The sequence below is a fragment of the Dicentrarchus labrax genome, unplaced genomic scaffold (genome assembly GCF_905237075.1).
Source record: "Dicentrarchus labrax unplaced genomic scaffold, dlabrax2021, whole genome shotgun sequence".
NCBI lineage: Eukaryota > Metazoa > Chordata > Actinopteri > Moronidae > Dicentrarchus > Dicentrarchus labrax.
The window spans coordinates 13436344-13464081 of NW_026136721.1; the positions used below are offsets into that span (position 1 = coordinate 13436344).

Sequence of the window (27738 nt, forward strand, 5' to 3'; positions counted from 1 at the left end):
TGTCAACGACCGGACAAAGCGTCGGGAGCAGCGACCTCTGCTGGGTGGGAGGAGGTATCATTTAAAGCTCATGACAGTTCTGTGAGGGTCGAGGATAAAAGGAGAGAAAGGACTGCGCACAACTAAGATTTGACAAATTTCAATATTTATTTTCCACGTAAACAGTTTAATAGTAAAAGCAGTCACCATAGTCATATAAAAAGGTGCCATGATAGAGTAAAACAGCATTTCGTCCCAAAATCAGACAAAAACATTTTAACGTACCCACCATCTAAAAGGTATATTAGTTATATAAATATACAACCACCATCAATTTAAACAAATGACTTATGTCTGGGGGATTTTCACTGGAGAGTATCAGACAGGGTTGCCCACTTCCCCCCAGTCTTTTTTTCCTCTTTCAGAGAGAATAAACTATTTTGAGATTGTGGGAAAATTCAGAAGATTTTTTTAAAGTAGAACATTGGTTATCTTATTGGGGTTGAAATATTTATCCAGCAAATATTTTGAGATACTTTACAGAATAAAGTAAGGTATCCGTGTAGTTGGATTATTCTTTTTTTCATCAATTGTATTTGAGAAACTTAACTTGAAACACTGCAAATCCACAGACTCTCCTACCCTACTACTCTAAAAAAAAAAAAAGAAATTATTAAATATTATGCGTGTATGTGAATGTCATCCCGTCTTGTTTTGCTTTGCTGTTAGGATTGTGGGTCTTTGTTCTGTTAATGCAGGAAGTGTACATGATGTAGATTATACATGTTATATATACATATATGTTTATGTCTTCTAAAAAAAGTCACAGTAATGTTAACAAGAACCTAGTTTAGTGTTTTGAAATGTACTAGTTATTTGCATTATTATGCAACCTTATAGTGATTAATAATGTTAAATTGTAGATGTAAAACACACAAGATGCACAATCAACAAACAGTTCTGTCTGTTAGAAAAGTAAGAAAACGCTAGTGTTAATACATTTAAAGTGCATAAAATTGAGAAAGGTTTTTCAAACTCCAGTGTTATAGTAAATCAAGTCCTTCTCAGAAGGAAAACATGACAGTACATGCAGTAGGAAACACACCACAAAAACATCTGGCCAGCAATGACTGTTGTGGTTTAAGAATACTTGTGTGGCCTCTTAATAGTTTTATAATAATCAGATCGTCAACAAAAGAACACTGAGAAGACAAGTCACATTAATAAAGGCATGCCCATAGAAGCTCCCAAGTTGTAGTGTTTTCATAATAAAAAAAATACATTTAAGATATTTGTTCAAACAGTTTTCTACTGGCGTCCATCTGTCCAGTCTTGTATCTGCAGTATCAGTCTCTTGCCTCACACATGTGTGGAGGAGTCAGGAGGCGGGTGTGCCAGGAACACACCTTCATCAAAATTGTTGGCGAAGCTGGTGTGGTAGCTGGGGCTGCTTCTGCTGCCTCTGCTGCTCCGGGGCTGGGATTTGGACACTGGAGATTTGACCGCCGAGAGCTTCTGGGCCTGGCACAGCTTTTGGATCAGGAAACGCTTGTCACGGCCCTCCTGAGTAATAAAATAACACATAGATGGTGGATCCCAACTTTGGTAATAACTCAAATGATGATCAAGCATGGTCAGTGGTATGATTAAGAAAAGAAATACAGTAGAAATAAAAAGTGAGATAGTCAAGACATCATATTTTTAGTAAACCTACCATGGCTAGCTGCTCCCTTAGTTGGTTAATAACTCTCTTGTGAGCTCCAGCAAGTGCGATCACATAAAACATGGCCAAACTGCAGAGGAGAAGAAAGAGAGAAACCGACAGTTAAAACCTCATCTATGTAGTGATCATCGATGCTGGAACACCTGACGGGAACACGTACCATGTAACAACAAAGAAGGAGACAGCGAAGGCCTCTGAAGAGAGAGCATAGAGGAGACTTTGGACACCGTGCGGTAGCTGGGATACTGTGGTTGGCAGAACCTCCCAGGAGGTGCTGTAATTAACAAATGGTCCACAGGCCTGGGAACAGTTTATTCTGTGCAACAAGGGATGCGTGCATGAGTATATATATGCCAAGAGAAACATCAACAGTCAATGCAAAGAAAAGAAATGACAAATATCTTGACTCTTATTATATTTAACAACAATATTCATGAGACAAATATTGACCTCTGGTGTCAATACAACAAGCTGCAGAGAAGCAGATGTAATATTAGCTAACTGACTGAATCAACAGTGCATCAATACTCACTGTGCTACACTAACTGTGACAGGCAGACAGGCCAGAGCCAGGCCTATCAGCAGCACACCAAGGAAGAAGAAGTTAGAGCTGGAGGCTCGGAACGGACGTGTGGCTGGACGGCAGTTGTTTATCAATGAGACCTTTAAACAAACAGAAAGCAGTCGAAAACCCTACTTCTGACTTTGATCCCTGTAAAAACAAAATGTGTAAGTGAATATGTTCAAAAATCACCTTTTTGATATAGAAGATAAAGAAGTATTTGATAGTGCAGATGGCAGGCAGCATCGGGCAGTAGAACGTGCCGATCCAGCAGATGGTCTGACCATAGACGATCTCTAGCACATTCTGAGGAATAGCAAACTCCTGCTGACCCCACCACTTGGCCAGGCCCCAGTCACAGTGTTTCACTATCAGCCTGAGGAGTACAGGGAAACACAGAGACACTGTTACAAATGACTGAAGAACAAATGATGAGTAACATTTCCACCTCAAGGTATTCCACCTCAAAGTATTATATGGATTGGGATGACAATTAAAAATACACAAGACAGAACACTTTTTTAAGGCTATGCCTCCTGAAATGCATCAAGATGATCCCATTTTGTCGACAAAACTACACTAACAGAAGTTTTTAAGACTGTAATGAGATGATTTTTGGTAAGATGAAGACTTACTTTCTAGGAAACTCCACAAAGATGGTGACCGCAACAATGATGATGAAGTCAAAGACGGTGAGTTTGTACATCTCCTGGCCCACACGGGTTTCCCAACACTGTGGACAACAACAAAGACGTAGAACATACTCAGAATATAAGTCACTACACTACATTTAAAGAGATTTACATAAAACATTCTCAAATGAAATGCCTTAAGATTCAGTCTTAGGACATCATTAAGCATTGAGCTACAGGTGTGCATGTTGACAGAGAAAATTGGTGATGTTGGCACCTGTGTATTATCGTAGGAAATTAACTTATATCATAGTGGAATACAGGAAAATGACTTACAGAGTAAAGCAAATGGTTATAGCCACAGATGCAGGTCTCCCCTTCATTACATGTGGTGATCTGAGACCAGAGAGAGAAGAGCAAAACCCCAATACTGGTCAACCGCATGAAGACACACCTGCAAAGAAAGGGAGGAGGAAGGAAAAAGAGAGAAAAAGAAGGAAAGAAAGTAACAGAGTACATGTTTTAAAAGACAGTAATTCAGCCATTTAATGTCACTGGTATTACAGCTATTTGTTTTATACATTTGTGTCATATTAACTTTTAGTAAATATTCAAGTTCCCATAATAGTGTCCGTCTCCTAATGCAATTACTTTTTAAAGTTAACATCACCATTAAGAGAAAGGAAAAATAAGTGGTCAGTGAGTGGACTGTACCTCATAAGAGTGAAGCGTATCTCGAATGCAGGCGAGTAATCTTCATAATTGATGATGACAGAGAAGAGGAGGGGGGTGATGAAGTTGGCCATGGTGATAACAATTGAGGGCAGATACTCATAGATGAGATCCACAATGAAGTTCTCCTGCAACCAAGGAAACAGTGTCACAAAGCTTACCGTTTTTTAACTCTGATGCCTACTGACATCTGTTGGACAGGTTTCAAGTTGGAATGAGTTTCTAGCCGTGTAAAATAATAAAAGACCATCAAGGGACTTCGGCATCATTTCAATACCTTTACATTATTCATCTGGGCTTCCTGGGAGAAGATGGTGGCTACATAAATGCTGTAGAAGCAACCAGCCAGAACACCGATGACAAACAGGTTGAGGATGAGGCGGAGGAGGTAAATCCGACACTTCTCTTTGCGGGTGCGATCCGCTATTTTCTGTTTGATCCTCTCCTCCTCCAAATCCGTCTGGGGATATGAGAACATGTCATTTTAGTTTCACGCAGGTAAACTTTCAACTACATCAGTCCACTTGACTGAGTAGAGCCCCACGGTTGTATGCCTCCACCAACCAGTCAAGTTTCAGTCTGCCCCTATCTTATAGCTGCGGCTAAATTCTGCCCTATAAAGCATCAATCAACTAACCCTGAGCTCATAGAGTAAACTGCTTCTCTTCAGCTTCGAGGTGTTCTCGTTGGTGATGCAGAAGTCCCAACCGGCGAAGATCTTGTTGCAGAAGCTCTGAAAGCGGTCCTCATCCTTTACCAGGTTACGTTTGAATCCTGTGGCAGACCTTGAAGAGAAGTTCATCAGAAACTGATCTGTCCAATAAATTTCATTCTTCACGAGTTTGCAATTTTCTGTACCTTTTAACAATCCAGATGAGACTGAGGAGCAGGTAGGCTATAGTGACCAACAAGTAGGCCAGTGGCAAATTGTAAGTGTTTTTTGGAAAGTATATTTTGTCCACCTTGTAGTAGCCATAGAAAAGATAGGTCTGTTCCAGAAAGCCCTGCAGATCACAAAAGGGGAATTAGGAAACCAAACGCATTATTTTTTCCTCTCCAGAGACCATTAAATAATATCTAACAAGGACTTACTCCACCAGACAGCAGGTCAGTAATGTGTTCATGAAAGATGACCAGACCTCGACGGGCACTGCTTGGATACACACTGCACACACTCCCTGTAGTGAAACATAGGACAGTATATGCTTAAGACCATTTTATGCTTAATTTACACTCTAGCTTGAAACAAACAAACCGTCCTCTCACCATCATTCTGGTTATATGTGATATTCCCTGAAGCATGGGGGGCAATGATGATGGGTAACATGACGAAGCTGAACATGAGCAAAAAGATGATAAAGTTGAGCATGACCAGGAAGCGCAGGAAGGAGAAGTAAGACAGGATCCCTGTGCCGAACATCCCTATTGAACATAAATGAGAAGAGAGAAAGAAATTCACTTTCTTAAACACTTTCTGTTACAGCAAAGGTACATATACTCATGTCGGCCATCCTGAATAGAAAGCAATGAATGCTTCTGAGGCTCACCCTCTATCAGGTGGATGTCTCCCCTCCAGAGCTTCAGGGAGCCCAGCCATTGTTGGCCATCATCCTTCAGCCTCCTCAGATACCTGCGGGCTCTTTGCCTCAACTGGCTCCAACTGCTGAGGTCTCGAGCCTCCTCTTTGCGCTGGGTCCTAACAAGTAACAGTCAGATACATCATGCCTTTTAATCATAGCCTACAATGGGAAATAAGGCAGTAAAGATACTATAATAATGTTGTTCCTACTTGTCTCTGCGTTTCTCGGCCATGGTCTTGGTTAATTCCCTGATGGATCTCTGCTCCGTCTGAATCTTCAGTTTCTCCTCCGGTCTACTGATGGTGTTCACGCGCCATTTCCCACTCCCGGAGGAGCCAAGTCGCCCTCTGGAGCTGCTTCTTCGTTTGGTGGTACAAGTCGACGACTTCCTGCGGTACAGCAGGGACTGGTAGCTGGGCAGCTGGTCCAACAGTGGGTTACTGGTGACTCTTCCACTGCGATCAGTGTAGAAGACTTGAAGAGGGGTTAATAAATATGATTAGATCTTACAGAGTTATTATGTTTGATTATGTAGTACCAAAGGCTACTACAGTTTAATAGAATTGCAGCTTTTTATCCCTTATATAATTTTTTTTGGGGGGGCATTTTCAACAGTATGACAATAAGAGAAAGACAGAAGAAAGGTTGCCAGCAATGTTGCGATTATGTGTCACATGCTGCAACCATTCAGCTACCAAAGCACTCCAGTTAAAACATGGTTAAAAGTGACAGAGATGGAAATGTAATAACTTTTGACCAGTGGACTGAATTAACTACTTAATGTAGTTACGGATATTGTTCTGGGACAGAGAATTAAACAAAACAAAAAAACACCACTGCAAAACAAATTTGATGGCAATTCAAATCCAATATTGATAGTATGCTTAATACACTGAGGTCAAAATAAGGATATTCACAATTCATATATCAATAGGTCATCATGTCTTCGAAGGATACTTTATTAATAAAGATGTGTACATGTGACTATTATTATTATTATTATTATTATTATTATTATTATGTGCCAATATGATATACATGTGCCTGTTGCAGAACTATAACATCAGTAATGCAAGGTGCTACTTCCTGTAAATAAAAATAAAAAAGTGTTTCTAATACGAGCAACAGACACTGACTGACACTACCATTGTCTCCCCTGTTGTACAGTACTTATCCAGCATCAGACAATGGCTAACGAAGGAGCAAACTCAGCAAAGAGAAACGCACACAGCAAAGTTCCGACACAGCAAAGAGCCAAAACTATACAACTCCTAAACGTGGTAACTTGTACTCTTCCAAATATCCTTTCCTTAGAAATCATTAACCAGCAGGTTGAAGTTGTTAGCCTGTTGTTAGCGGCTACTTGATACAAAGTTTGAGGCTAGCATTACTAGCTGCTTAGCTAGTGCTGAAGGTTTAATGAACCTGGTTTATGAGCGAGGATAGCTGCAGACACAAGTTTACCTGAGTCGACCTCCATCGTTCCCCTTTCCGATACAATAAAAACCTCAACGTACTGAGTGGTATTACTATTAGCTAACAATTAACCTAGCAGACTTCGTCAACAGGGAGTTGACACTCCGCCGTCAGGAAGACAACTCAGTTTTTTCCAGAGACAACTTCCTGAATGTGGATACGAGACCGACCGCAGCCCTCAGCTCGCTGTCCATGTTACTGTCTCATTTCACTGTATTTAGATTTCTATTCATTCATTTCATTTTATTCTTCCTTGCACCTTTTTCTTATTCTTACTTTGCTAGTTTTAAAAGTTTTTTTTATTTGTCATTTTTATGGCTTTTTCTATTTCATTCTGTCTTATTGTAAGCTACTGTTTTAAAATAATGTATTTAAATTTGTACTAATTCATGTCATTTTATTGTTCCTTTTCCTATTACTTATTCATATTTTACTGGTTTTTAACATATACTGTCAATAGTTTTAAAATATATATTTGAATTATTTCAGTCATTTCTATTTAACCTTTTCCTATTTCATTCCCTCACATTTTACTGGTTTTAAAATATATATTTAAATTATGTTGATATTTATTAAAATCTTTTTTTTTGTATTTATTTATGTGATTTTATTGTACCTTTTCCTATTTCTTATTCTTATTGTACTGGTTTTAAAATATATATTTTAATTCTTTTCATTTTCTATTTGTCATTTTACTGTACCTTTACCTATTACATTCTGTCATATTTTACTGGTTTTAAAATATATATTTAAATTATGTTGATTTTTTATCAACTTAACAATATGTGTTAGATTGTTTAAGAGAGAAAAAAATAGTTAATAAACTAATAAATGAATAGACACATTAAAACGATGAATCATCTGAATATAAGCAGCAGACACTGAGCTTTGGTTGCTAAATGGGTCAAGCTCCATGCACTCCATGTTTGTAGCAATGTTGTCTGTTATAAATTTCAAGTCTCTGAGATAATCTTCATCAAAGTTATTATCCCTCCAGGCCAAAGAAGACATTGTGTAAGTGTTTACAGGCTTATCATCATGACAAGTAACCTAAACTTCCCTAAGTTAGAGGCCGTGTTTAAGGTAAAAACAAAAAAAGAGGGGAGAAGAAATAATAATAAGAAAACATCTCAGTGTACAACCCATTAAATTTACATTGTTTTTTTTTTTGTTTTTTTTTTTGTGTGTGTGTGTGTGTGTTTGTGTGTAGTCTCTGACCTTTACCAGTTGTGCAAAGCAAAGAAAATCCATGCTGAAAGTGTGATATAAAGTGCTGTATGGCTGCCCTGGTCCTTGATATATGTCCTGGCCATGGGATTTTACCTTTACTTGGTGAGTTATATTATATAGTTAATTATATCCAGTTTGCAAGAGCACCTACTTTTTAGCTGTTGGTAGGTTGCAGATTATTTACCTACCTTATCTATTTATTCACTAATGTATTCATTCATCACTTATTATATCTATCTGTAGACAACCTCTATCAGTAAGCTCCACAGGTCAGCAGATACAACATGAACTCTTGGACACCCAATTAATTTTTAGCCTTAGGGATTTAATTATTTTAGTCACCATATAAAGTGTTCATATGGGATTTACATGGCCTCTTCAGAAGCAGTGGACTTTTACCTTTATGAGTTAGTTCCACACACACTTCCTGGTAGCCAGACAGTCCGTATTTCTTTCTCATTGACGCTGGTTCTCAGGCTGATTCTCAGGTTACTCCTCTTCTGCAGCTCTACTGCATTTTGTCAGGACTTACGTTTGTGTATTCTCTCATGATCACAACACATTCACCAGGTAAGCAGCATTTGTAAAGATAACAGAATATAGTTTATGAGCATTTTTCATTATGTGATAGTAAATCTGTTTGTAGTCCCACTAGTTGTTCTTTCTAACTTGCATTGTTGATTTGACTGTAGATTTCTGTGAACTGTTGTTCAGATTTTCCTACTCTGCTATCCTGGTTCTGTGTGACACCCGTAGATCTAGGCTACTACATGTGATGGAAACAAAACCTACAGTATGAATTAATGATGGACAGATGAGGATGGGGCCAAGAGATTAAATTACACATGCATCCCCCGACAATGTCACTCTGAGCACAGAAAGGCACTTGGCCTCAACATGTGATGCAACTACTGTATTAAAGTTGTCTTATAGCTGGCAACTGAAGTCTGAATATAACGTGATGAAATCTTTCTTGTGATCTCATTATTACAGACATCTGTGTTTTAGCGAGGTTTTTTTCCCAGTTTACAACTGGAACTATATACAAACATCTACATACTGAAGAGCGACTGCTGAGCTGAAGGATTGTTGTTTTCAAAGAAGAGCAAAAGGATCAATTTGAAGGATCTCATGACAAGTTACAGCAACGGAGGATTCTTCAACCCTGCCTATCATGACAGCGAGACTCTGGAAATTGATAGAAGGTTTGTGGTAATATAATAACATAAAATGTGGTTCTGTCTTCAAATGTGCATCATCATTTATCCTAAAAGAAAAGAAACGCTTCCCTTATTTTAATTGATGAAGGAATGTGTTTGAGTGAGCGCTGTGTGTAATCTAAGGGCATACTGTACTGTAAAAGAATGAACAGGATGTCCTCAAGGAACAGGCAGCTGTGTGGAAATGGTATTTATCCTGGCTATATCTTGGGCTGTAAGAGTGATTCAATGCATTTTTCTTATTTTGGGTAAGGACTTTGAGGTCTAAAGTTTCTTAAAAAAACATTGCAGGCAAATATGTTAGTTCATTGATGTCTGAAGTTTAATCCTATACTTGCTTGTAGGATATCATATCCTCAAAATTACCCACAGGAGAAAAACATCACTTCCATAGCAATCATATCTATGATACTTGTTTAATTGCAGACAATGACAACACCGTAACCATGACTTGAAATACCAGTTTCTTTCATGAACTGACAACCACAGTGCTTGATCTTTATTTGTTCTGTGTCTGTCTAGGTCTTCCAGCAAAACCAACCACACTAACCCCTATGCCAGGGAGGACGCATATTACTCGTCGACAGGTCAGACCAGGAGCGATGATGCCGGGAGAGTACCATGGGGGGGCTGGCAGGAGGAGAGCTGGAGGGGGAGAGAGAGTATCCCCATGGGCCTCATCTCAACGCGCCCCGGGAGTCCTTCATGGCAGCATGACGTCAGTGAGTGGGCCTGCACTGAGTGACTGAGCTCAGTTTAGAACAAGTCTGTGTACATTTTGATGTCTATGCTGCATTGTATCATATAAAAGCAACATTACTTAGTGTTGACTACTTGTTGGCTATGCAGCATTTCTAAGTGTCTCTATGTGTTGCTAAGTGACCGTTCTGTTGATACTTTATCTCCTAACTTTTTATTCAGATCATAGTACGTTCCAAATCCCCCCTGCCTCTCAGTTTGATCGACCGCCTTCTGTTCTTCCTTCTACAATGTCAGGTAATGGTGAAACTGATCTTACTAAATACTGTAGATAATGCTTTATTTCCACAGTCGAAGTCTTTACAGGTAAAGTGCTCACACTGTTGCTTTGTTCTTGCTAAATACACACACAGTGTTGTTAGTGCATTACAGGACAAAACATGTAAATTAATGAGTCATTCATGTTGGCCTGTTGACTTTTATTATCAATCAACGTAGCAAAATCCAGCTGGGTAATTATTAATGGAGGCTCCACGCAACAGCAAAAGAGAGGGAAGACAAGGAAGTAGGCAAAGAAAAGAAAACAGGAGGATTGTTTGGAAAATGCTATCTGAATCTGAAGTAACAATCTAAAGGTTGTGTACATGTGTCTGTAAAAGGGGAAAAGCAATCTGAGTGGACATTTATTGTTCTCAGGCATTTAAAACTGCGCTGTGGCTGACGTGATGTACTGTAACTAAATCCTTGTATAATTACTGACCAGCTTTTAGCTTGTGTTTTCATCATGAAAAACATGTTCTACGTGTTTTGAACATGGATCTTTTGTAGCTATACAAGCCATGAAAGTCAGTCCGTCAGTTGTCCTACCGCTTTATTCCAGACTGAAATATATTAAACTATGGTCCCCAGAGGATGAATCCTGTTGGTGAACCCCTGACCTTTCCTCTAACACCTCCATAAAGCTGAAATTTGACAGATCACAGATCAAACAGATCACAATTTTAATTTGTCCAATACTTTGGTTTCTGACCAAATGCCTGTAAAACCAAACTGTAAGACATTGCCATACTAACAAGCTTAACTAAGGTGATAAACATGGTAAACATAAGCATGTTAGCATTGTAATGCTGACATTGAGCTCAAAGCAATGCTGTGTCTAAGTACATCCCATTGACAGTAGGCCTATATATAAGGTACAGACTCACAGACCTGCTAGCCTGTTAGCATGCTGTAATACAACTTAATTGTATTATTAATTAATTAACAGTAATTTGCAGGCTATGTTGTAAGGCATTACCATACTCCATTTGAATATCAGTAGTCACTGTTGTATCACAGTTGGTAGTCAGTAATCCCTGACGGTGTGAAAGGCTGAGGTTCCAACAGCTACAGTATCATAGGGATAATCAGGAGTTAAGATAATGTAAAGTCAGTGCTATAATAGCACCCGCATTAGCTTTTACTTTATATTGCACTGCTATCAGCTGTGCTTTCAATCAGTACATTTACGGTAGGTAAAACACACATCTCAAAGTTTCTGTGCAATCAGTTAACCAGGAAATTATAAAGAGAAGAAAGCTGATATCTGTGATGGGAGGGTAAATGTTTAAATGTGTGAGCAGCTGCAGGTGCTACATTTAAAAATGCCACCCTGTATGCAAAAACACATTCTTTTCTCCTTGTTTGTTTATCCAGGTAACATGACAATGAGATGGAGGGGAATTGCAATGAGGAGGATGAGCATGTTTCCTAACACAGATCCTGCCCATCTAGCTTTCACAGAGAACGCCATCAGGGACGAGATGGAGGACGGTAAGATTCTGTGACGGGTGTCAGATTATTTCTGTGGATGTGTGCAATGTAAAGTGTGATGCCGGATCGGCTTGTCTTGTCATTTTTATGTGACAGAGGAACAGAACCTGGTCAAGGAATTTGTTGCCCTGTCAACACGAGACCGAATTCGGGCCATTCGAGACCTTGCAATGAGTTTTGAAGAGAAGAAACACATCAGGTGGGTTTTGACTGACAAGCAGTTAAAGTTGATAAGCTTCCTTGTCCGCGTCATTCTGAGGTACTGAGTTAACCATTACACCCTGCTGAGGACCATAAAACAAGCATTCTGTATGCAAAAACAAAATGGTAGTCTTGAGTTGCGATATACGTCACTGGAGGAAAAGTTATATATGTGAGTAAACACACACACACACATAATTAACACTGAACCCTTCTTTCAAGGTACATTACACAAGAAAGTATTAAAATGAAAGGTCAAAGGTTTTTCTGCAGAGTGCAGCGTCATTGTTGCAAAACCTATTGGAAATACCAAATTATGTTCTTAATTACCCCCACAGGAGCCAAGTACTGGCATTCAAGTCTGCTAAGCAATCTCGCCAGTTCACATGTTTTGCAGACTGCTCTGAGAATGTGTCATTGGTGAGTGTTTCATCAATTATAAGACAAAATGCCGCAACACCATACATAAACAAATCATTTGTATATATAGCCGTCTTGTTCATGACCTAAGCTTGTATTGCTATACATGTAACAAGCTGCATTCTCAGTCCTTACGCAGGTGCGGTTACAGCATTAGGTCAGCCAGGCAGACCCTGGAGCTGTGGCAAGGCATCATGAAAGAGATAGGAGGCAAGTTTGGCACCAGCGTCCTTTCCTATTTCCTGTTCCTCAAGTGGCTGCTCATGTTCAACATTTTCTCCTTCCTGATCAACTTTGGCTTCATCACCATCCCACTGCTTGTTTACGACCCCTCACCAAACATACCTCCGAATGTGAGCTTCAGAGGACTGGAGATACTGACTGGGGCTGTAAGTGGAGGCTCTCCCCACATACCTTCACCATACCATGTGATCCCTGATATACATTGCATAATTTAAAGCTGTTTTAGTTAGCCTTTTAGTCGCTAACTGTGTATTATTTTAGTTTTAGGGCTGCAGATTAACTGTTTTGGTTTACTCTTACTGCTCTCATTGGCCTCATTTCAAGATGCATGAAAATGCTAGAGCATTTAGCAGCTACAGAGCCAATTAAATCCCTCAAGGGTTGTTGGAGACCAAAACAGAGCTAAAAGAGCAAAAAAATCAATTAATGAAGGATTAATTCACATATAGATGCCCAGCAAATTACTCCACACAGTCACCAACCTTATTTGACATTTAATTAACCTAAGTGGATTATGGCAGCATGACTAAATATTTTGCAATGTAGTGAATGTGTTTTTGGTTCCTCCAGGGTTACTTCAACTACACTGTCATGTACTACGGTGGCTACAGCAATGAAACCCTGATCGGTCTGGTGGACTACAACATGCAGTTGGCCTATTTCTTCACCATTGCCGTCTACATGGTGCTGTGTGGAATTGCACTTATCTTCAGGTCAGTCCATTTGTCTTAATGACTAATGGAATAGAGCTAATTACAGTACTTTGGGTTTATTGTACATTTCCTTGAAATGACCCCTCTAATTTTAAGGTTTCATTTTAATTAATTGTTTTTTTTAAAGTTAACAGTAGTTTGAATACAAATAAAAGCACCTTACTTATTCTTGCATTCTGTCTCTATACTCACACAGCATGGCCAGCTCCTTCAAGGAAAACTATGTACTAGCAGACACAGTTTCAAACAGTGCATGGCAGCTTCTGTGCAGCTGGGATTTTAGTATTACCAATGAGAGAGCAGTGAGACAGCGCAAGAACAACCTACGTGTCCAACTCAAGGTGAATAAAACTTGTGTTACAAACCCACTTTTATCAGTCAAGACCAAGTCAGGAGAGAGAGCTTTTTTATTACAGGATCACTTCACCTACACATCATTAAATATATCTAAAATAAGAAACTCTCAATGACATGTTTAATATAGCACATATCTAATAATTCACATTTTTCAATTTTCTACTCTAAGCTTTGTAGTTGCATTTTGGAAATCCACTCTAGCTGCAAATTATATTTTCACAATAAGCTTTCAACAAATGCCAGACAATTAGCTTTCAGAGTTTAAATCCTGTTTAAAGTCCCATCACACGTCTCATTATTTTTAATCGCCATGTTTGTCCTCTTGCCATCTCTTCAGGAGTCTTTGTCAGAGAGGGCCCAGAGGGAGCTGCTAACCCTCTCTGAAAAGCTGAAGCACTTTGGGGTTCATCTGGGTTCCTGGCTCCTCTCCACCGGTTTGGCTGTTGGCTGTGGAGCTAGCATCTATTATCTCTGCCAATATGAACAGCAGGTACACAAGTCAAGATTGAATACTTTGTCTTATTGTTAAATTGGAATTGTTTTTGTTGGCTTTAGACGGCAGAGAACAATAAAAAGGTTTCTTCTCCTTCTGGAAAATGTCATTCTTGTTGTTCCATTAAAATCAATAATAACAGAAAAATGTCCTCAGACTTGCACAGTTGACACACAGTTCCCTTTGTATTCCTGTGTATAGAAACTGCATATGATAATACTTTATGGCATGGTGAAATTCCTTATCAGCATGTGTCATAAGCCTCCAGCTTTCTGACAGGAATGTGTTGAGTCATTTACCGGAAAGCGCAGGGTTTGATTCATTTCATTGCATGTAGTATTCATCATCTAGCACTATCTTGATCTGACCTCCATCTGTTATCTTTATAGCAAACAACAGATGCTGCCAACTGGTCTCTGCTTCAGGAGGCAGAGACTCTCCTGGTCCCCTTTGTGGTGTCTCTGATGAACCTGGTTGTGCCGCTCTTCTACTCCCTCTTCAACAAGTTTGAGCACTACTCCAGCCTGGGCAGACAGATCTACGCTCTGGTAGTCAGGTTAGACAGCAGGAAGTCTCATTTCTATGGCCTAGAAACAAGGAAACAGATAGCTTGGCTATGTCCAAAGCTAAATCACCTACCAGCTCCTCTAAAGCTCACTAATTAATATGTTAAATCTCATTTGTGAGACTTGTGTATTTACATTATCCCAAATGTTTTAAACCCAGAGAAATTTGTCATTTTATTCAAGGAAACGTGAATTTCCATTGGTTACCTGTTAATGGTGTCATATTCCTTTCACCCCCACATAGAAATCACCTTGAATCATTCAAAAGGCAATATATCCTACAGGGACTAGTAGGGGTGGAGTGAAATGTCCATGTGGGTACAGGTCTCCAAACCAGAGAAAATAATTAGTTCAAGTGGGTGGCGGTGGATGATTTATGTGTACATTTGGATGAACTCAGAGAGCATCACTAATACACTGTATGAAGCCTGTTAGGCTATTTCTTGCAGCTGTTAAAGTAAGATTTACAGAATAAAACAATTGAACTTATTTTATACTTAACCACTGCATTTGCAACAATATTTGAATCCATTTTTAAATGTATCATATTCAGATACCATGGATAACGCACAGACATGAGAGTTGTTTCAGTCTTCTCATCTAATTCTCAGCAAGAAAGCAAATAATATTTCCCAAAATGTCACTATTCCTTCAAGCATCAATAATGCTTAATAACATAATAAAAAATATAACGCTTCTCTTTTCACACTTACAGAAATGTGTTACTCAAGATGTCCATTCTGGCTGTCTTGTGTTACTACTGGATGAATGTGGTGGCTGAGAAGTTTTCGGTATGTTTGACAAGCATTAATCCTCAATTGTCATCTTTAAACACACCAACATTAGTGTCATCTGTAGACATTGATATAGAGACTCATTCATCAACTTAATGTGTTTTCCACAGTGTTGGGAGTCCATGGTGGGACAGGCTTTGTACCGTCTGGTCATTGTTGATTTCCTTTTTCTAATGTTGGGATCCTTCTTTGGAGAGTTTCTTAGCAAGTAAGTTACAGTACACATTTAAAGTTTGTTTGTGTTCTTCGGAGTCATAGAAATTGGGGAAGTGAACCTAAGATGTAAAACATATTAATTGTTTCTTTGTAACAGTGTTATTGGGACGAGATTGTTACCACGTCTGGGGGTCCCAGAGTTTGACGTAGCTAGAAATGTTCTTGAACTGATCTACGCACAGACGCTGGCCTGGTAGGAACAATACATCCACTGAAAACCTCAATGTTATTAAAATCAGGACCTGTGTTTTCTCTCCTGGTCTCAGTGCTAATATATTCTCTGTTTTCTCTCCACAGGATTGGAATATACTTCTCTCCTTTGCTGCCTGCCATTCAGATCCTCAAATTTTTCATCTTGTTTTACTTAAAGAAGGTAAAATATCGCTGCCCAAGCTGCTCTGTTATAGGCTCACATTACTCTATTTGTGCACCTGGTTCAATAATTAATTAAAATCTTTCCATCACATTGATAGCATGCTTTATTCTGTGTTATGGAAAATACAGGCAGGGTGTGTGATTTATGGCGTACATCTTTTGGTTGCATTGAACCAATCAATCCAACAGTAAATGAATTCAGTATGATTGGAAATTTGACCCAGGCTGGATCTGGTGTTGTTGAATGTTTCATGAACATGCTGAATGACCTCTGAAGCAATGCTATTCAGAGCTCTGACGAGATCTCCATCTTTCCTATTGTGCAGTGAAATAGATATGATGTTCAGGCTGAAATTAGCTCATGCTTTTGTAAACTTTATTAATAAGGTATTGCAAGAATAATGAGTGAAAATTGTGTTTGTGTTATATGTCTTCTCATGTTTATGTGTGTGTGTTTTATTACTACTTCCCCAGGTCAGCCTGACCCAGAACTGCCAGCCCCCACGGCGGACAGGCAGAGCAGCTCAGATGCAAACCATCTTCATCGCCCTCCTGTTCTTCCCTTTCTTTGTGGGAGCCCTGTCCATTGTTGCATACACTGCCTGGAGGTACGAGGACATGACCTGCTTCGACCATTATAAACTTTTATGTCACACTAGCAGCCTGGAGTCAAAGAAGATCATTACCTTCAGAACAAAATTATAAAAGAACCCCAGCAGTCACATGCTGCATTCTTTACCAAGTACACAAATTCCCCCAAACCAAACCTCTGTCTTGTTTTGTCTATCTTGTCCTGGTCTTTAGGCTGACTCCTTCAGAGCAGTGTGGTCCTTTTCGGGGACTCAACAATACCTTCAGTGTGGTGGGAGTCTGGATAGATGACCTGCAGGAGATCCCTGCCTCTCAGTGGGTTGTATGGATCTACCAAAATGTCATCAGAAGTGAAATCTTCTACTTTCTCATCACACTCATCATCATGTAAGTGCATAGTGCAAGTGCTATGTTGTGTGTTTACACACACACGTCTTCATTGACTATATGTATTGTTCTGAGACAAAATACAGCTGTTTACACAAACACAAACTCATTCTGAGCCTGCAGATTAAACACAAGAAAGAACAAGTACAATGTACTGTCTTATTATATGCTGTTCAGAAGTTACAATTATGACAAAGCAATCTCACCTCAAGGCTAATTTAGTAACTTGGAGCTGTGCTAATTAGCACTAAAAAAAAGTACCACTGAGGCTAATGTTAACGTCAGTAGTTTGTAGGTTTTAAACCAAGATGTTTGAAAACTGAAAATTTGACCTCATGGTAGTAGAGGGGGAAGTCGGGGATCACCAAAGTCATTAGGATGTTGGAACCTCTGTGGATGTTGAGAACCTGGAAATTAGATATCACTTATTTTTTTTAAATATATGAAGGTAGTATAAAATAGAAAAAAAAAAAGAAATAATAATTGAGAAAATTTTTTGGAGGAAAGAAATATGAGTGTAGATTTTTGTTTGTTTTATGATACCTTACTAAGAAAATATTTAACCGACACTGATGTCAAATGGGAATTAGGTGTGTTGTATTTGCACTCTGATAACCTCATGTCCAAAGCAGTCACCTCTCAGATCACTGATCTTAAGGTTTGTTTGGGCATTAAGCACAGCCAGGCAGGGAAACCATGGTGCTCAGTTCAGTTATATAAAGACAAACAGTGTTGTTTATTTATTGGACTATTAAAACATAAACTGATACATACTGAAACAATGTGAGGGTACAGGCTGCGGTTGTGCCTGTATGCATTTAAGCATGTTTGTGTCATTATGCAAACGCTGTCTATGATATTGTGTCATGTTTCCCTTCTCAGAGTCATTATATACATCTTCTGGCAAGTCACTCAGGGCCGCAAGCAGCTAATTGGTCAACTGAGACAACAGATTGTTAACGTGAGTGTTTTACATCCTTAAAAATGAGCTTTTGTCTGTTTTTTCCTTTATTTGCTACCCATTTAGTATGCCTGTTTATACCTTTAATGCATTTGAAATTCATTTTTCAGTCATGGCTATTATTCTTTTCCTTCTCTCTCTCTCTCTCTCTCTTCTTCTCACCAGGAGGGGAAAGACAAGTCCTTCTTGTTAGAAAAGCTCCAGAACCTCCAGAAATCTAACACAAAATACAAACAGAAGAATCAAAAAAAGGTTTGCTGTGTGGATTCTATCTTAACTAATCACCTTTTCACCCTGAGATTTGTCTATCAACCTCCCTGCATATTTTCTCCTCTCCTTCAGCACACAAACCGGCGTTTAGATGACCACTCCACGGGCGGTCAGTCCAACTCAAACGCCATGGTTCAGGCCTTACTCGCTCGCCAGCGGCTCGAAGAGGAGGAGGAGAGAGGCAGAGCAGGTGGAGTGCCCGTTCCGTCTGACATATCCACCTCCAGCGCTCTGGTTCAAGCCATGTTGGCCCGTCAGAGAGCTGATAACCAGGATGAAGATTTTTACCAGATGCCTGTTAAACGCCCGTCATCCTCCAGCGCACTCGCACAGTCCATGCAAGCCAGACAAAGAGCAGAGGGGGACGGAGCAGATGATACAGATGACCTGCCATCTTCTGTGTCTAGTGTTATGATGCAAGTCATGCAAGCCAGGCAGAGAGCTGACGAAGAGGACAAGATTCAACGGGTCCCACCACAAAACTCAGAACCCGCAGGCTCCAGCGCTCTCATACAGGCCATGTTGGCCCGGCAGCAGGCCCAGAATGAGTATGATGACGGTTACTGAACAAAGGGGTCTGACTTCATCTTACCACGGAGCGAGGAACGGAAAAGAATAATAGAATGGATTTCTTTAAGATGACCAAAATCACACTTGTCATTTTATGATTTGTGTTGCCACCCATAGATGGATTAGTATCAGGTACAAGTCCAGAACCGGGGGGTGCTTTTTTTCTAAATTGTAATACATTCAGTCCTGCTGTACATGCAAAAGAACAGAGTACTGAAATAGGTACTGCAGGAGAGAGTGCAGGTCCACCTCTTCATGCACCTTTTTAAGGAATATATTTATGTTTCTATGATAAATAAGTATATGATAGTATAAGTAGGCCTGATCTTGTGCCATTTATAATTTAATTTGCATCATAAACACCAGTTGTACTCTATATATATTCTCTGTGAAATGTAGATGAACTCCAGATGGAAATAAAAGAAAAATAAATAACAAAATAAATGAATTTATGCATTTCATTACCTTGTAACTAATGGCTTCTGAAACCAAACTATTAATGCCAAAATAAACAACACAAAATATAGTCTCCAGTATTTCTGTTAAGACAACACTGCCCTCTGTAGGGATTATGTATACAATGACACACATTAGGCATTGAGTTTTATCAAAGCCTTCTCGAGTGTCATTCTTGGATAGTGGTTCTTCAGACATGTTTAAGACTTATAAAAATACTCTGCTTTGAAAAATAACTTGCGTCTGATATGTTTTTTTCCACAAAACAATGTAATCACCTTGTTAAAAATGATTAAAATTACATCTAGTCCTTTCCCCGACTGAAAAATCCCAATCCAGACAGATACATACTGGACCTTGAGTGGCTTCCACTAGTTGTGCAACCGCCATCAACTCAAAATTAAAAGCACAGAGAAATGCTCTCCCTTCAACGTATGGGTGTCAAACTCTGTGAAATAACCAAAGATGTGCATCAAGTCAGAGAACCAAAAAAAACAAACAAACAAAACAAAAGCCCTGAAAATATCTAAACGCAGATGAATGCTGCATTTACTATATAACACAAAAACAATCATTAGTATTAAACTATTTATCAGGCTTTCCAAAATAATTGTAGACTAATATGTAAAAAAAGTTATGTTTATTGTTGTAATATTAATACACTAATGCCAACATTTTGGTTTGGTTTTCGTCATTAAGTACCTTATAGTCTGAACGATGACTAACTTACTTATACCTTATACTTAATGATACATAATGATCATCATCAATGCATCTTTACTACAAAGAGCACAAAGACAGTACTGTCTTTTCTGCCATATCTTTAAATGATTTTAGCATATTTTTAGATTCAAATTTACAATAAACAAAAATATAACTCACCTTTTTATTAAGTTTGATAGTCGAGTATTATCTGCAGTCCTCCGCTCTGGCAAACATCCACCAATCAGTGGATAGGCTCTTTGAAGCCTTAGAGGCAAACACAGGGCAAAGAAAATCCATGCTACTCAAAAAGCTAAACTGCTGTGTCAGGAATAATGACAAGAAGTAACCTAGCGTATCAACATGCCCCACCACCCCTAGTGGACATTAAGCAGTACTAACTAAAACACAATTTTGAGTGGAGGGGGACTAATATCCAACATATCTGTCTGAAACCGTCTGAACAGAGACATCTTCACAGAAGTGAGTATTTATTATCTAATCAAAGTAGAAACATTAAATGAAAATGACATACTGTACTGGAAATGTGTGATACTATATACACTGTTGATCATACCTATAACACCATTACAATTGTTCATATACATTTTCCTGCTACAAAGGTCTCTGTTTTAAGTTTCTCTGCAGTTTTTTCTGACATGGTTCACACTGGTTTCACAAAACAAAACCACTGTGTTGCATATGCTCCTTTGGGCATTGTGAGACAATAAAAGATCGCGAACATCCAAAAGAAAAATGACACACAATTTTTCACAACCAATCTATGTACAACAATACTGCACACTTACGTACTTATTTACAATTTCTATATGTAGGCACATCATTTGCAGAAAGTATTTGAGGCTTTTTTTTTCACAATCAATGAAAACCAGTTAAACTGACACCCTGTCTTTTGCATTGATTCATTGATTGACTGAAATAAGGCCGTTAGCATCTGAGAGACCCTCACTCTATTTATATGGGCGTAATTAACAGTTTCCTTTATATCTACATTGTGTTACACAAACAGAGAAAACACCTTTATCCATGAGATTAGTCCATTTTTCCAGTTTGAAGCTAGCTCCTATGTGAGTTAAAGCTCCATGACTACCGATGCCAACAACACACCCACAATTAAGGCAGCGTTTAAATGTATCAGACGGAGCTAATGATGTGAAATCCAATTAGGTGTTCATCCCGTACTAAACACCGACCACAGATGAACAACAGTGCTTCCGCCAGTCAAGTTGCCACACTGAGAGAAATGCCACCTACTTCAACACTGTTCTTCCCCCAAAGATCCTGTAATGTCACTCAGGTCCAGAGAGTCAGCAGGTATGGGAGCTTTCCTGGTGCTTTTTGGTGTCTGGCTGGAATAAACCTCCACAGATTTGGAGATGGAGTGCACGGAGCGTTCCCGGAAATATCCGAAAGCCTCCTGTGCGTGTTCCTCGCGGATGCTTTGCTCAAAGGTCTTGCGTTTGTGCCTGAACTCGATGACGGTCTTCGTGTAGGAGTTGAGTGTGGTGACTGATGCACCCATGCAGCACGTGAAGGAGGCCCAGGCCATGCTGATAGAACACAGAGCAAAGAGAAATTCAGCACATTGTTCGGCACATACGGTGACTCTGTTGTCGGCGAGCACCAATATTTTTGTTTGCTGAGATTAGTGTCAATCACTTTAAGTCATGTGAGATGAGACTTTCAAATCACTGTCTCATGTACTTTTCACCCAGGTTGGTTAATGCCCACAAAAGGTCGAGAATTGTTTAGTCTCTAAAACAAATTTTCAGCATACTGAGCATATTGTAAAGGAGTGAAATATTATCCCCTTATGCAATTCCAATCACGCCTGTATTGGGGCTTTGGACACCAAAGCCTAATCCTGCTGTAACATGAGAGCTTTGGGCTTTTTTCATTAGAGACAGTGATGCTGGGGAGAGGTGAGAGCAGAGATACAAGGCAACTATTTGGGGCTGCTACACGCAGAATGGAATCCCTCATCTGGTGTCCTAATGGGTGAGCTGATCTAGCTTTATTTACATAGCAGGGCTTCATATGATATTGGTGAACAGAAATAGTATGAGTTTGAACTTTGAGTTCTGTTGTGTGACGGTGGAGCCATACCAGAAAGACCAGCCGTAGTCCCAGTTGTAGGGCCGCCAGTCAGGTGGTCCGAGGCTGACAGTGACCTGGAAGACCTGCGTGTACATCACATGAGCCACCATGCCAAGAAGACCTGAAACAATATATGCGACTGGTTAGCTGGCTGCATGACATACGGTTCTAAATATGCACAAAGAATTCTTCAAAAACAGTATGTTTTGTTTCCACGAGTACAGTAAAGCCATTTCATGTACACACAAATCCTTCCTTCCTTCTGAAATGTTTGTAAAAAAATATCCTCCTAATTGGAACCTGCTTTCAACTTATCATCACTGAAAGAAAGTAACATTTCTTCACCTGATGACTTGTCAACGTGACTCATTTATGAAGCTCCTTTGTCATAGATTTTAAATCTAGTATCATTGCAGAAACAAAAAAAAGAAAATCTAATCTTGTGAGATGCAGCTTTCAGCGAGAGCCTTTTTTTCTTGACTGCTCGCTTCATCTTCTAAATTAATTTTAAAAGCAAAAGGTACTTTGCTTTGTTATCATGCCCGGCTCACCACAAGATGGGAGTTTTTAATCAAGCTGTGGAAACTGGAATCACAAACACTTGACAATAGACAAGTAGAGACTCACATCCTTTGGGTTAATAACAAAGAAAATGGGACTACCTGAGAGCACAGTGAAGACGGCAGCGAAGGCATTGAGCTTGAGTCCATCAATGACGTTGCTGGAGTGGCCCAGCTCTAAACACATGAGGCTGAAGCCCACCACCAGCAGCACTATGTACAACATCTCAGAAACCAGCGACAGCCACAGCATCCCTGAAAAAATGGGAACATTTGATATAATAACATCAAATTAAATCAAATATTAAAGTAAAATAGTTCAAATATGTTTTTATTCTTGTTCCTACAGTTAGATGTTGGAGCTTCACTGTACAGAATAATGCAGTTTGTCACAAGAAGGATGTTTTCACGTCTACTGAAAGTGGAAAGTTTCTCTGTGCTCACTGAAAATCTGATTTTAAGGGGCGGGGCTTACAAGCATGATTTGTGACATCACAAATAGTTTGGAAGAATGGACTTTACAGTAGGAGTAGGAGACATCCTGTGTCCATCAGGAAAACTTCAGAATGGGCAAAATCTGTATCTGTCTTAATAAATGTCTGGAGGGGATCTTTAACATTTCAAATATAAATGTGATATTACTGACAGTGTGATATAACAGTATATTCACAGTATACTACAATAACTACATAGTCAGCCTATGTACAGAGTGCAGTTATTTCTTGTCCCTTTAAATGTGCTGCAGTTTACTTATAAAGAATGGCTATTGTTGAATGTTGAATGGGGGAATTCTACATTAAACCGTTAATCTTTCTTTTAATATCAGTCTTAAAACACACACACTAACATGTTATGGACAAGTGGACGATTTAGATTCAGTCTCAGACGTTCCTCAGGCAGCTAATAGAGGCTGATGTTAACCGATATCCAAGATGCTGAATTTCAACTGATGTCAGAGCAGTCTACTCCAAATCTTATTCAGCTTTCCAGTGAATCAAGCCAAGTGTAATTGCATCTCTCTCAAGTCTTTCTTGCTGTTCAGTCACTTTATAGAGGAAGTATCATTTTCTCAAATGACTGTCAACACAGCTGAAAATCCCAAGAGCAAAAACACCAAACGTGTGTGGCTGCACCTGTGTCCCGAATGGTTTCAAAAGGACAATGCACAAAATGAAAGTTACGTGCTTGTTAAATCTGGGAAATGGGATGTTACAGAAGGCTCCATAGCTCAGTGGATAATTACTGTTAATGTTTGATATAATACTTACAATACAGAGGTACTGTTATTAAGAACATGTATATTTAACTTCACTATTAGGTCTACAGTTCCAGTTCTGCCTTTGAAGTCTGTACTGCACCGCCATTGTCTAAATGATCACCTTAAAGATTTATAGGGAAATTTCACAAACATGATGAATTTGTTTGGAAAGAAGTGGATGTGCGTCCTATAGCCATTACACTGCTTTGCTCATAGCCATGTCTGTGGGATGCCTCGATAATACAATAAACCTGATTTACAGTACCGCAGTCTCCCTTCTTACTGATGTTTCAGAACAGGCCTGAAGCACAATGGGTTTGACATAATTACATTTAGAAAGTGGTCTGCAATAAATGAAAATAATCATTTCATGTTTCCTGTGAATATTTAACTATAGATTATCTTACTGAAGGAGAAGTCTTATTTCTAACTGATGACCAGTGGGCTCTTACCTTTCTCTGATGGTGGGGCCAAATCGATGAAGCTTCGGCATCTCTCACCTACAGCAGGAAAACAGCATATCGTCACGACTGAGACACAGCACTGTAGCAGTAGCATCTTCAGCTAATACTTTGTGTTGAATTCAACTGTGTTGAGGTCAGAGGGGACTGGTTTAGGATTAACAAACAAAACTGAATAAATAAGTGCTCTTAGTACTGCACTGATACAGCCCTCGGTCCAAGTCCTAATCTGTGTTTAATTCCCAATTTCTGTCCAGGTGTGTTACACAGGATCGGCTCAGACAAGAGTATGACCTTGTGCCCAATGACCACACAGCGACACCAAATTCAGAGTTCATTAGTTCAAAAATGAATAAACAGGATGCTAAATAGGAGGCAGATGTGTCAGAAATACAGCTTTTTTGGGCTCCTGGTTCAGTGTCACCAGCTGGTGTGTTGGCAAAGCCGCTCAACATCTGGTTCTTGTCCAGTTGAATTACAGGTACTTTACACAGAATTACAATATAATAGAATAGAATAGAGATATAATTCTGAAAAATAACACTCAAGCTGCTCAAACCTGAAACACCCTGTGAGACGTGACGGGAGCCTGTGGTCAGTTTAAAGAACAGGGTATCAACAATGACCCTTGACCCTTGACACTTTCCTGCAGATGTGATGTGTTCCCTCTGTCATCTGTCGAGCAGAGCGCGTCGCTGGATTTGTTGTAAGTGGAACACTTTAATCAGGTAGAAGAAGGGTGGCAACAGCTGTTTTGAGGAAAAACTCATCAAGGCCCCTGTTACATAATCCTTATTAACTCAAGCTGTCTCAGCCCCCCCCCACCCTCCCTCCCATCCTACAGCCACTTGATGAGTTAGCCATGTGCTAGCAATTCCTTCCTGAATAATCTCAATGTGTGGTTCATGTATTGAGCATCATAAAAACTATTTGCATTATTAGCACAGTTAGCACAGTCATAGTTGATGTCAGAGTTGTTTTACTGAGTTTTGAGATGGATGCTGGAACAGTTACTAAATTAGATTGCAGCGAACTAACCCGAGGGGACTAATCTGGCCTGATCGCACCTTTGACCTAAACTGTTCATGACCGTGGCCCCCCCTTCTGACGCACATCCCCTTTTTGACCAATCTTCCCCCTTAAGCCCCTCGTTATTAAGTGACTGTACTCCAATGTGATCCAATTCCTTTTTCCATTTCCCAGAGGGAAGAAATGAAGCTTGTGCGCACATCATTCACTGTTTTCTCTTACCTTTGGCTTAAGCTGTCAAGCAATCTCATTCTGCCCCTATCAAGTGCTGCACAGCCACACACTTAAAACCCTGGTTCGAGTACAGTACTGAATCTTGAGTGAGTGCCCTCGTTCTCTCCCAGGTTCACACTGAAGCACCCATGTACTGCTGTTGGCTCTGTGTTTGATGCCAGATAAAACCAAATAAAGCTATTTTACCCAATCCCTGCAATATGATAAGTATACTGATATTAATGGTGGGCGATTATCCTGAAATTGTCATGAAACGAAACAACTCCATAAGAGCGACTAATCTCCATTTGTGTTCCATTGTGACAAATGAGGGAGGTAAAATGGAAGATTTTCAGAGGTGAACATTGTATATTATGTTTTCAATTGTGAGGGGTTATAGGCTTAGACGACAGCCTGCTGTCAAAGTAAACTGTAACAAAGATGATGTGTTCTGTAAGAATCAAAAGATAGTGAAATGGAAGGTGTGAATTATGAAAAAAAATAAATTTAGATTCTAATCAAATAGTAATGGCCGCAAATTAATTTAGGATTTTAAATAGATTCTCAAATCAGTGGAATCAATAAGGTATTAAGAGAATTTGAAAAAAGGAGAAAAAACTTTTTCATCATTTCCCCACCAAAACAATTTCATTGATCAGTCCCTCCAGAGTCCCTCCAACAACCGTCACCTTAAAGTTAAACATCTCAGCATCTTTGAACTAACGGTATCAGTATGAGCATAGTTACGCTATAGCTCGGTCATCCACACACAACACAGCGGTGGTGGAAGAAGTATTCACATTTCAATAAAGTATCTGTCAAAGTATTATCAGCAACATTTACTTCACTTTAAGTATACTAAGTAAAAGTACTCATTGTACAGTAAAACGGTCCCAGTCACTGTTTTACTATATATGATGTTTTTCGGATTATTATCATTAATGCATGATGGTGCACTGATTTACTGATTTAATAATTTGAACTACTTTATATACTGCTGCGTAGTTTAATCTACAGCAATGCATCATATTCTATTCTATTATCATACGTTTGTCACTGTCCTGAGAGGATCAGAAAAAAGGCCATGTTTTCAGCTCTGTGTTTTAAATAGTGTATTTAGCTTAAGAAGTAGGATCATTTAATCCTTCATGTTATCAGAAACATTCAAATGTAAAATCACCAAATTTTGTAAATACATTTTTTTTTTTTACTAAAGAGTATGAAAAATTGTAATCCATTCATCTTTATTTAAGTCTCACTGAGATTAAGATGTATTTTCTAAGAGAGACCCGGGAACAATAAGCATTCACAAAAACACAATCAAACAAGGATTTAATAAACCTACAATCTGAAAAGCAACTAAAGCTGTCAGATAATTGTAGTGGAGTAAAAAGTAGACTACACTATCTCCCTCTGAGATGTAGGCGAGTAGTACCTATAAAGTTGTATAAAATGTTAATACTCAAGTAAAGTACAAGTAGCCTACCTCAAATATACACAGAGTACAGTGCCAGTGTGAACGTACTCAGTTACACCACTGCAGCACACACAGACCTTCTCCACCTACTTTCATCATCGATGTTTTCCTCGCAGGAGAACCAGATGCCGGTGTGGAACTGTCGGAACAGGAACCTGTCGTCCCCGGTCTCCCAGCTGTACACCACTTTGTTCGGGTCCGTCTCGTTCACTCCGTAGTCTATACACTGGTGTGTCCGCAGCTTGCTGCACTTTGGCTTGGGGACTCTCTGGGTCCCCACGCACCAGTAAGTCGTTATAAACGCGGTTATTGAGAAAAACAGGGCGAAGAAGTTCAAGGTAACCGACAGAAGGGTCCGGCATCTGCGACTCGTCTTCATTGTCCGTGAGAGGGAGGGTGCAGCGGCGCGCGGAGGACAGAAAAGTTCATGGGTGCGAGGTGGAGCAGATGCACACACACACACACACACACATACACACACACACACACCTGGCGAGGTACGGGTCCTATGCAGCTCCACAGTTACCGAACATCTCCACCGATACCGACAGCACCCCCACACTGAGCTCAGCTGTGTGTCAAAGTGTCACTTTCCCATCATTACACACTCCCCCCCTTTCACACGCGGTGCCCCACGAGCGTCCAGCCTATAGGATGTCACG

At 39.5% G+C, this 27738-nt stretch overlaps 3 protein-coding genes across 3 annotated transcripts; 1 reads left to right on the forward strand and 2 right to left on the reverse strand.

Annotated features, from left to right (window-relative positions):
• Nucleotides 1-123: 123 nt before the first annotated feature.
• LOC127354234 (transmembrane channel-like protein 7) lies at nucleotides 124-6831 on the reverse strand. The gene is made up of 16 exons (XM_051384013.1): nucleotides 6673-6831; nucleotides 5418-5682; nucleotides 5176-5324; nucleotides 4895-5050; nucleotides 4721-4806; nucleotides 4487-4632; nucleotides 4266-4413; nucleotides 3906-4088; nucleotides 3611-3756; nucleotides 3233-3350; nucleotides 2900-2997; nucleotides 2457-2640; nucleotides 2235-2365; nucleotides 1863-2018; nucleotides 1694-1772; nucleotides 124-1542 (listed from the first exon to the last, which is right to left on the reverse strand). Exons 1-16 carry the CDS (start codon nucleotides 6686-6688, stop codon nucleotides 1339-1341), a joined length of 2265 nt encoding a protein of 754 aa, XP_051239973.1. The 5' UTR covers nucleotides 6689-6831; the 3' UTR covers nucleotides 124-1338.
• A 586-nt stretch (nucleotides 6832-7417) lies between these two features.
• On the forward strand, nucleotides 7418-19328 carry tmc5 (transmembrane channel like 5). The gene is made up of 21 exons (XM_051384012.1): nucleotides 7418-8484; nucleotides 8908-9119; nucleotides 9657-9856; nucleotides 10056-10130; nucleotides 11529-11645; nucleotides 11742-11844; nucleotides 12185-12266; nucleotides 12395-12655; nucleotides 13080-13222; nucleotides 13419-13563; nucleotides 13917-14069; nucleotides 14462-14628; nucleotides 15354-15429; nucleotides 15543-15640; nucleotides 15746-15841; nucleotides 15946-16021; nucleotides 16498-16631; nucleotides 16828-17001; nucleotides 17884-17962; nucleotides 18128-18214; nucleotides 18305-19328. Exons 2-21 carry the CDS (start codon nucleotides 9046-9048, stop codon nucleotides 18797-18799), a joined length of 2835 nt encoding a protein of 944 aa, XP_051239972.1. The 5' UTR covers nucleotides 7418-8484; nucleotides 8908-9045; the 3' UTR covers nucleotides 18800-19328.
• A 1092-nt stretch (nucleotides 19329-20420) lies between these two features.
• LOC127354235 (germ cell-specific gene 1-like protein) lies at nucleotides 20421-27666 on the reverse strand. Its single transcript, XM_051384014.1, has 5 exons — nucleotides 27167-27666; nucleotides 24349-24396; nucleotides 22741-22893; nucleotides 22088-22199; nucleotides 20421-21531 (listed from the first exon to the last, which is right to left on the reverse strand). The coding sequence occupies exons 1-5, from the start codon at nucleotides 27453-27455 to the stop codon at nucleotides 21237-21239; spliced, it is 897 nt and encodes a 298-aa protein (XP_051239974.1). The 5' UTR covers nucleotides 27456-27666; the 3' UTR covers nucleotides 20421-21236.
• Nucleotides 27667-27738: the final 72 nt, after the last annotated feature.

Coding starts and splice junctions, on each gene's coding strand:
- LOC127354234 (XM_051384013.1), bottom strand. Junction 4,633..4,720: donor CTGACCTGCTGTCTGGTGGA/GTAAGTCCTTGT, acceptor TGTGATCTGCAG/GGCTTTCTGGAACAGACCTA. Junction 1,543..1,693: donor TAAGGGAGCAGCTAGCCATG/GTAGGTTTACTA, acceptor TTTATTACTCAG/GAGGGCCGTGACAAGCGTTT.
- tmc5 (XM_051384012.1), top strand. CDS start 9,046: ATGACAAGTTACAGCAACGGAGGATTCTTCAACCCTGCCTATCATGAC. Junction 9,120..9,656: donor ACTCTGGAAATTGATAGAAG/GTTTGTGGTAAT, acceptor GTGTCTGTCTAG/GTCTTCCAGCAAAACCAACC. Junction 9,857..10,055: donor TTCATGGCAGCATGACGTCA/GTGAGTGGGCCT, acceptor CTTTTTATTCAG/ATCATAGTACGTTCCAAATC.
- LOC127354235 (XM_051384014.1), bottom strand. CDS start 27,455: ATGAAGACGAGTCGCAGATGCCGGACCCTTCTGTCGGTTACCTTGAAC. Junction 22,894..24,348: donor GGCCCCACCATCAGAGAAAG/GTAAGAGCCCAC, acceptor CCATTTTTTCAG/GGATGCTGTGGCTGTCGCTG. Junction 22,200..22,740: donor CGTCTTCACTGTGCTCTCAG/GTAGTCCCATTT, acceptor ATATTGTTTCAG/GTCTTCTTGGCATGGTGGCT.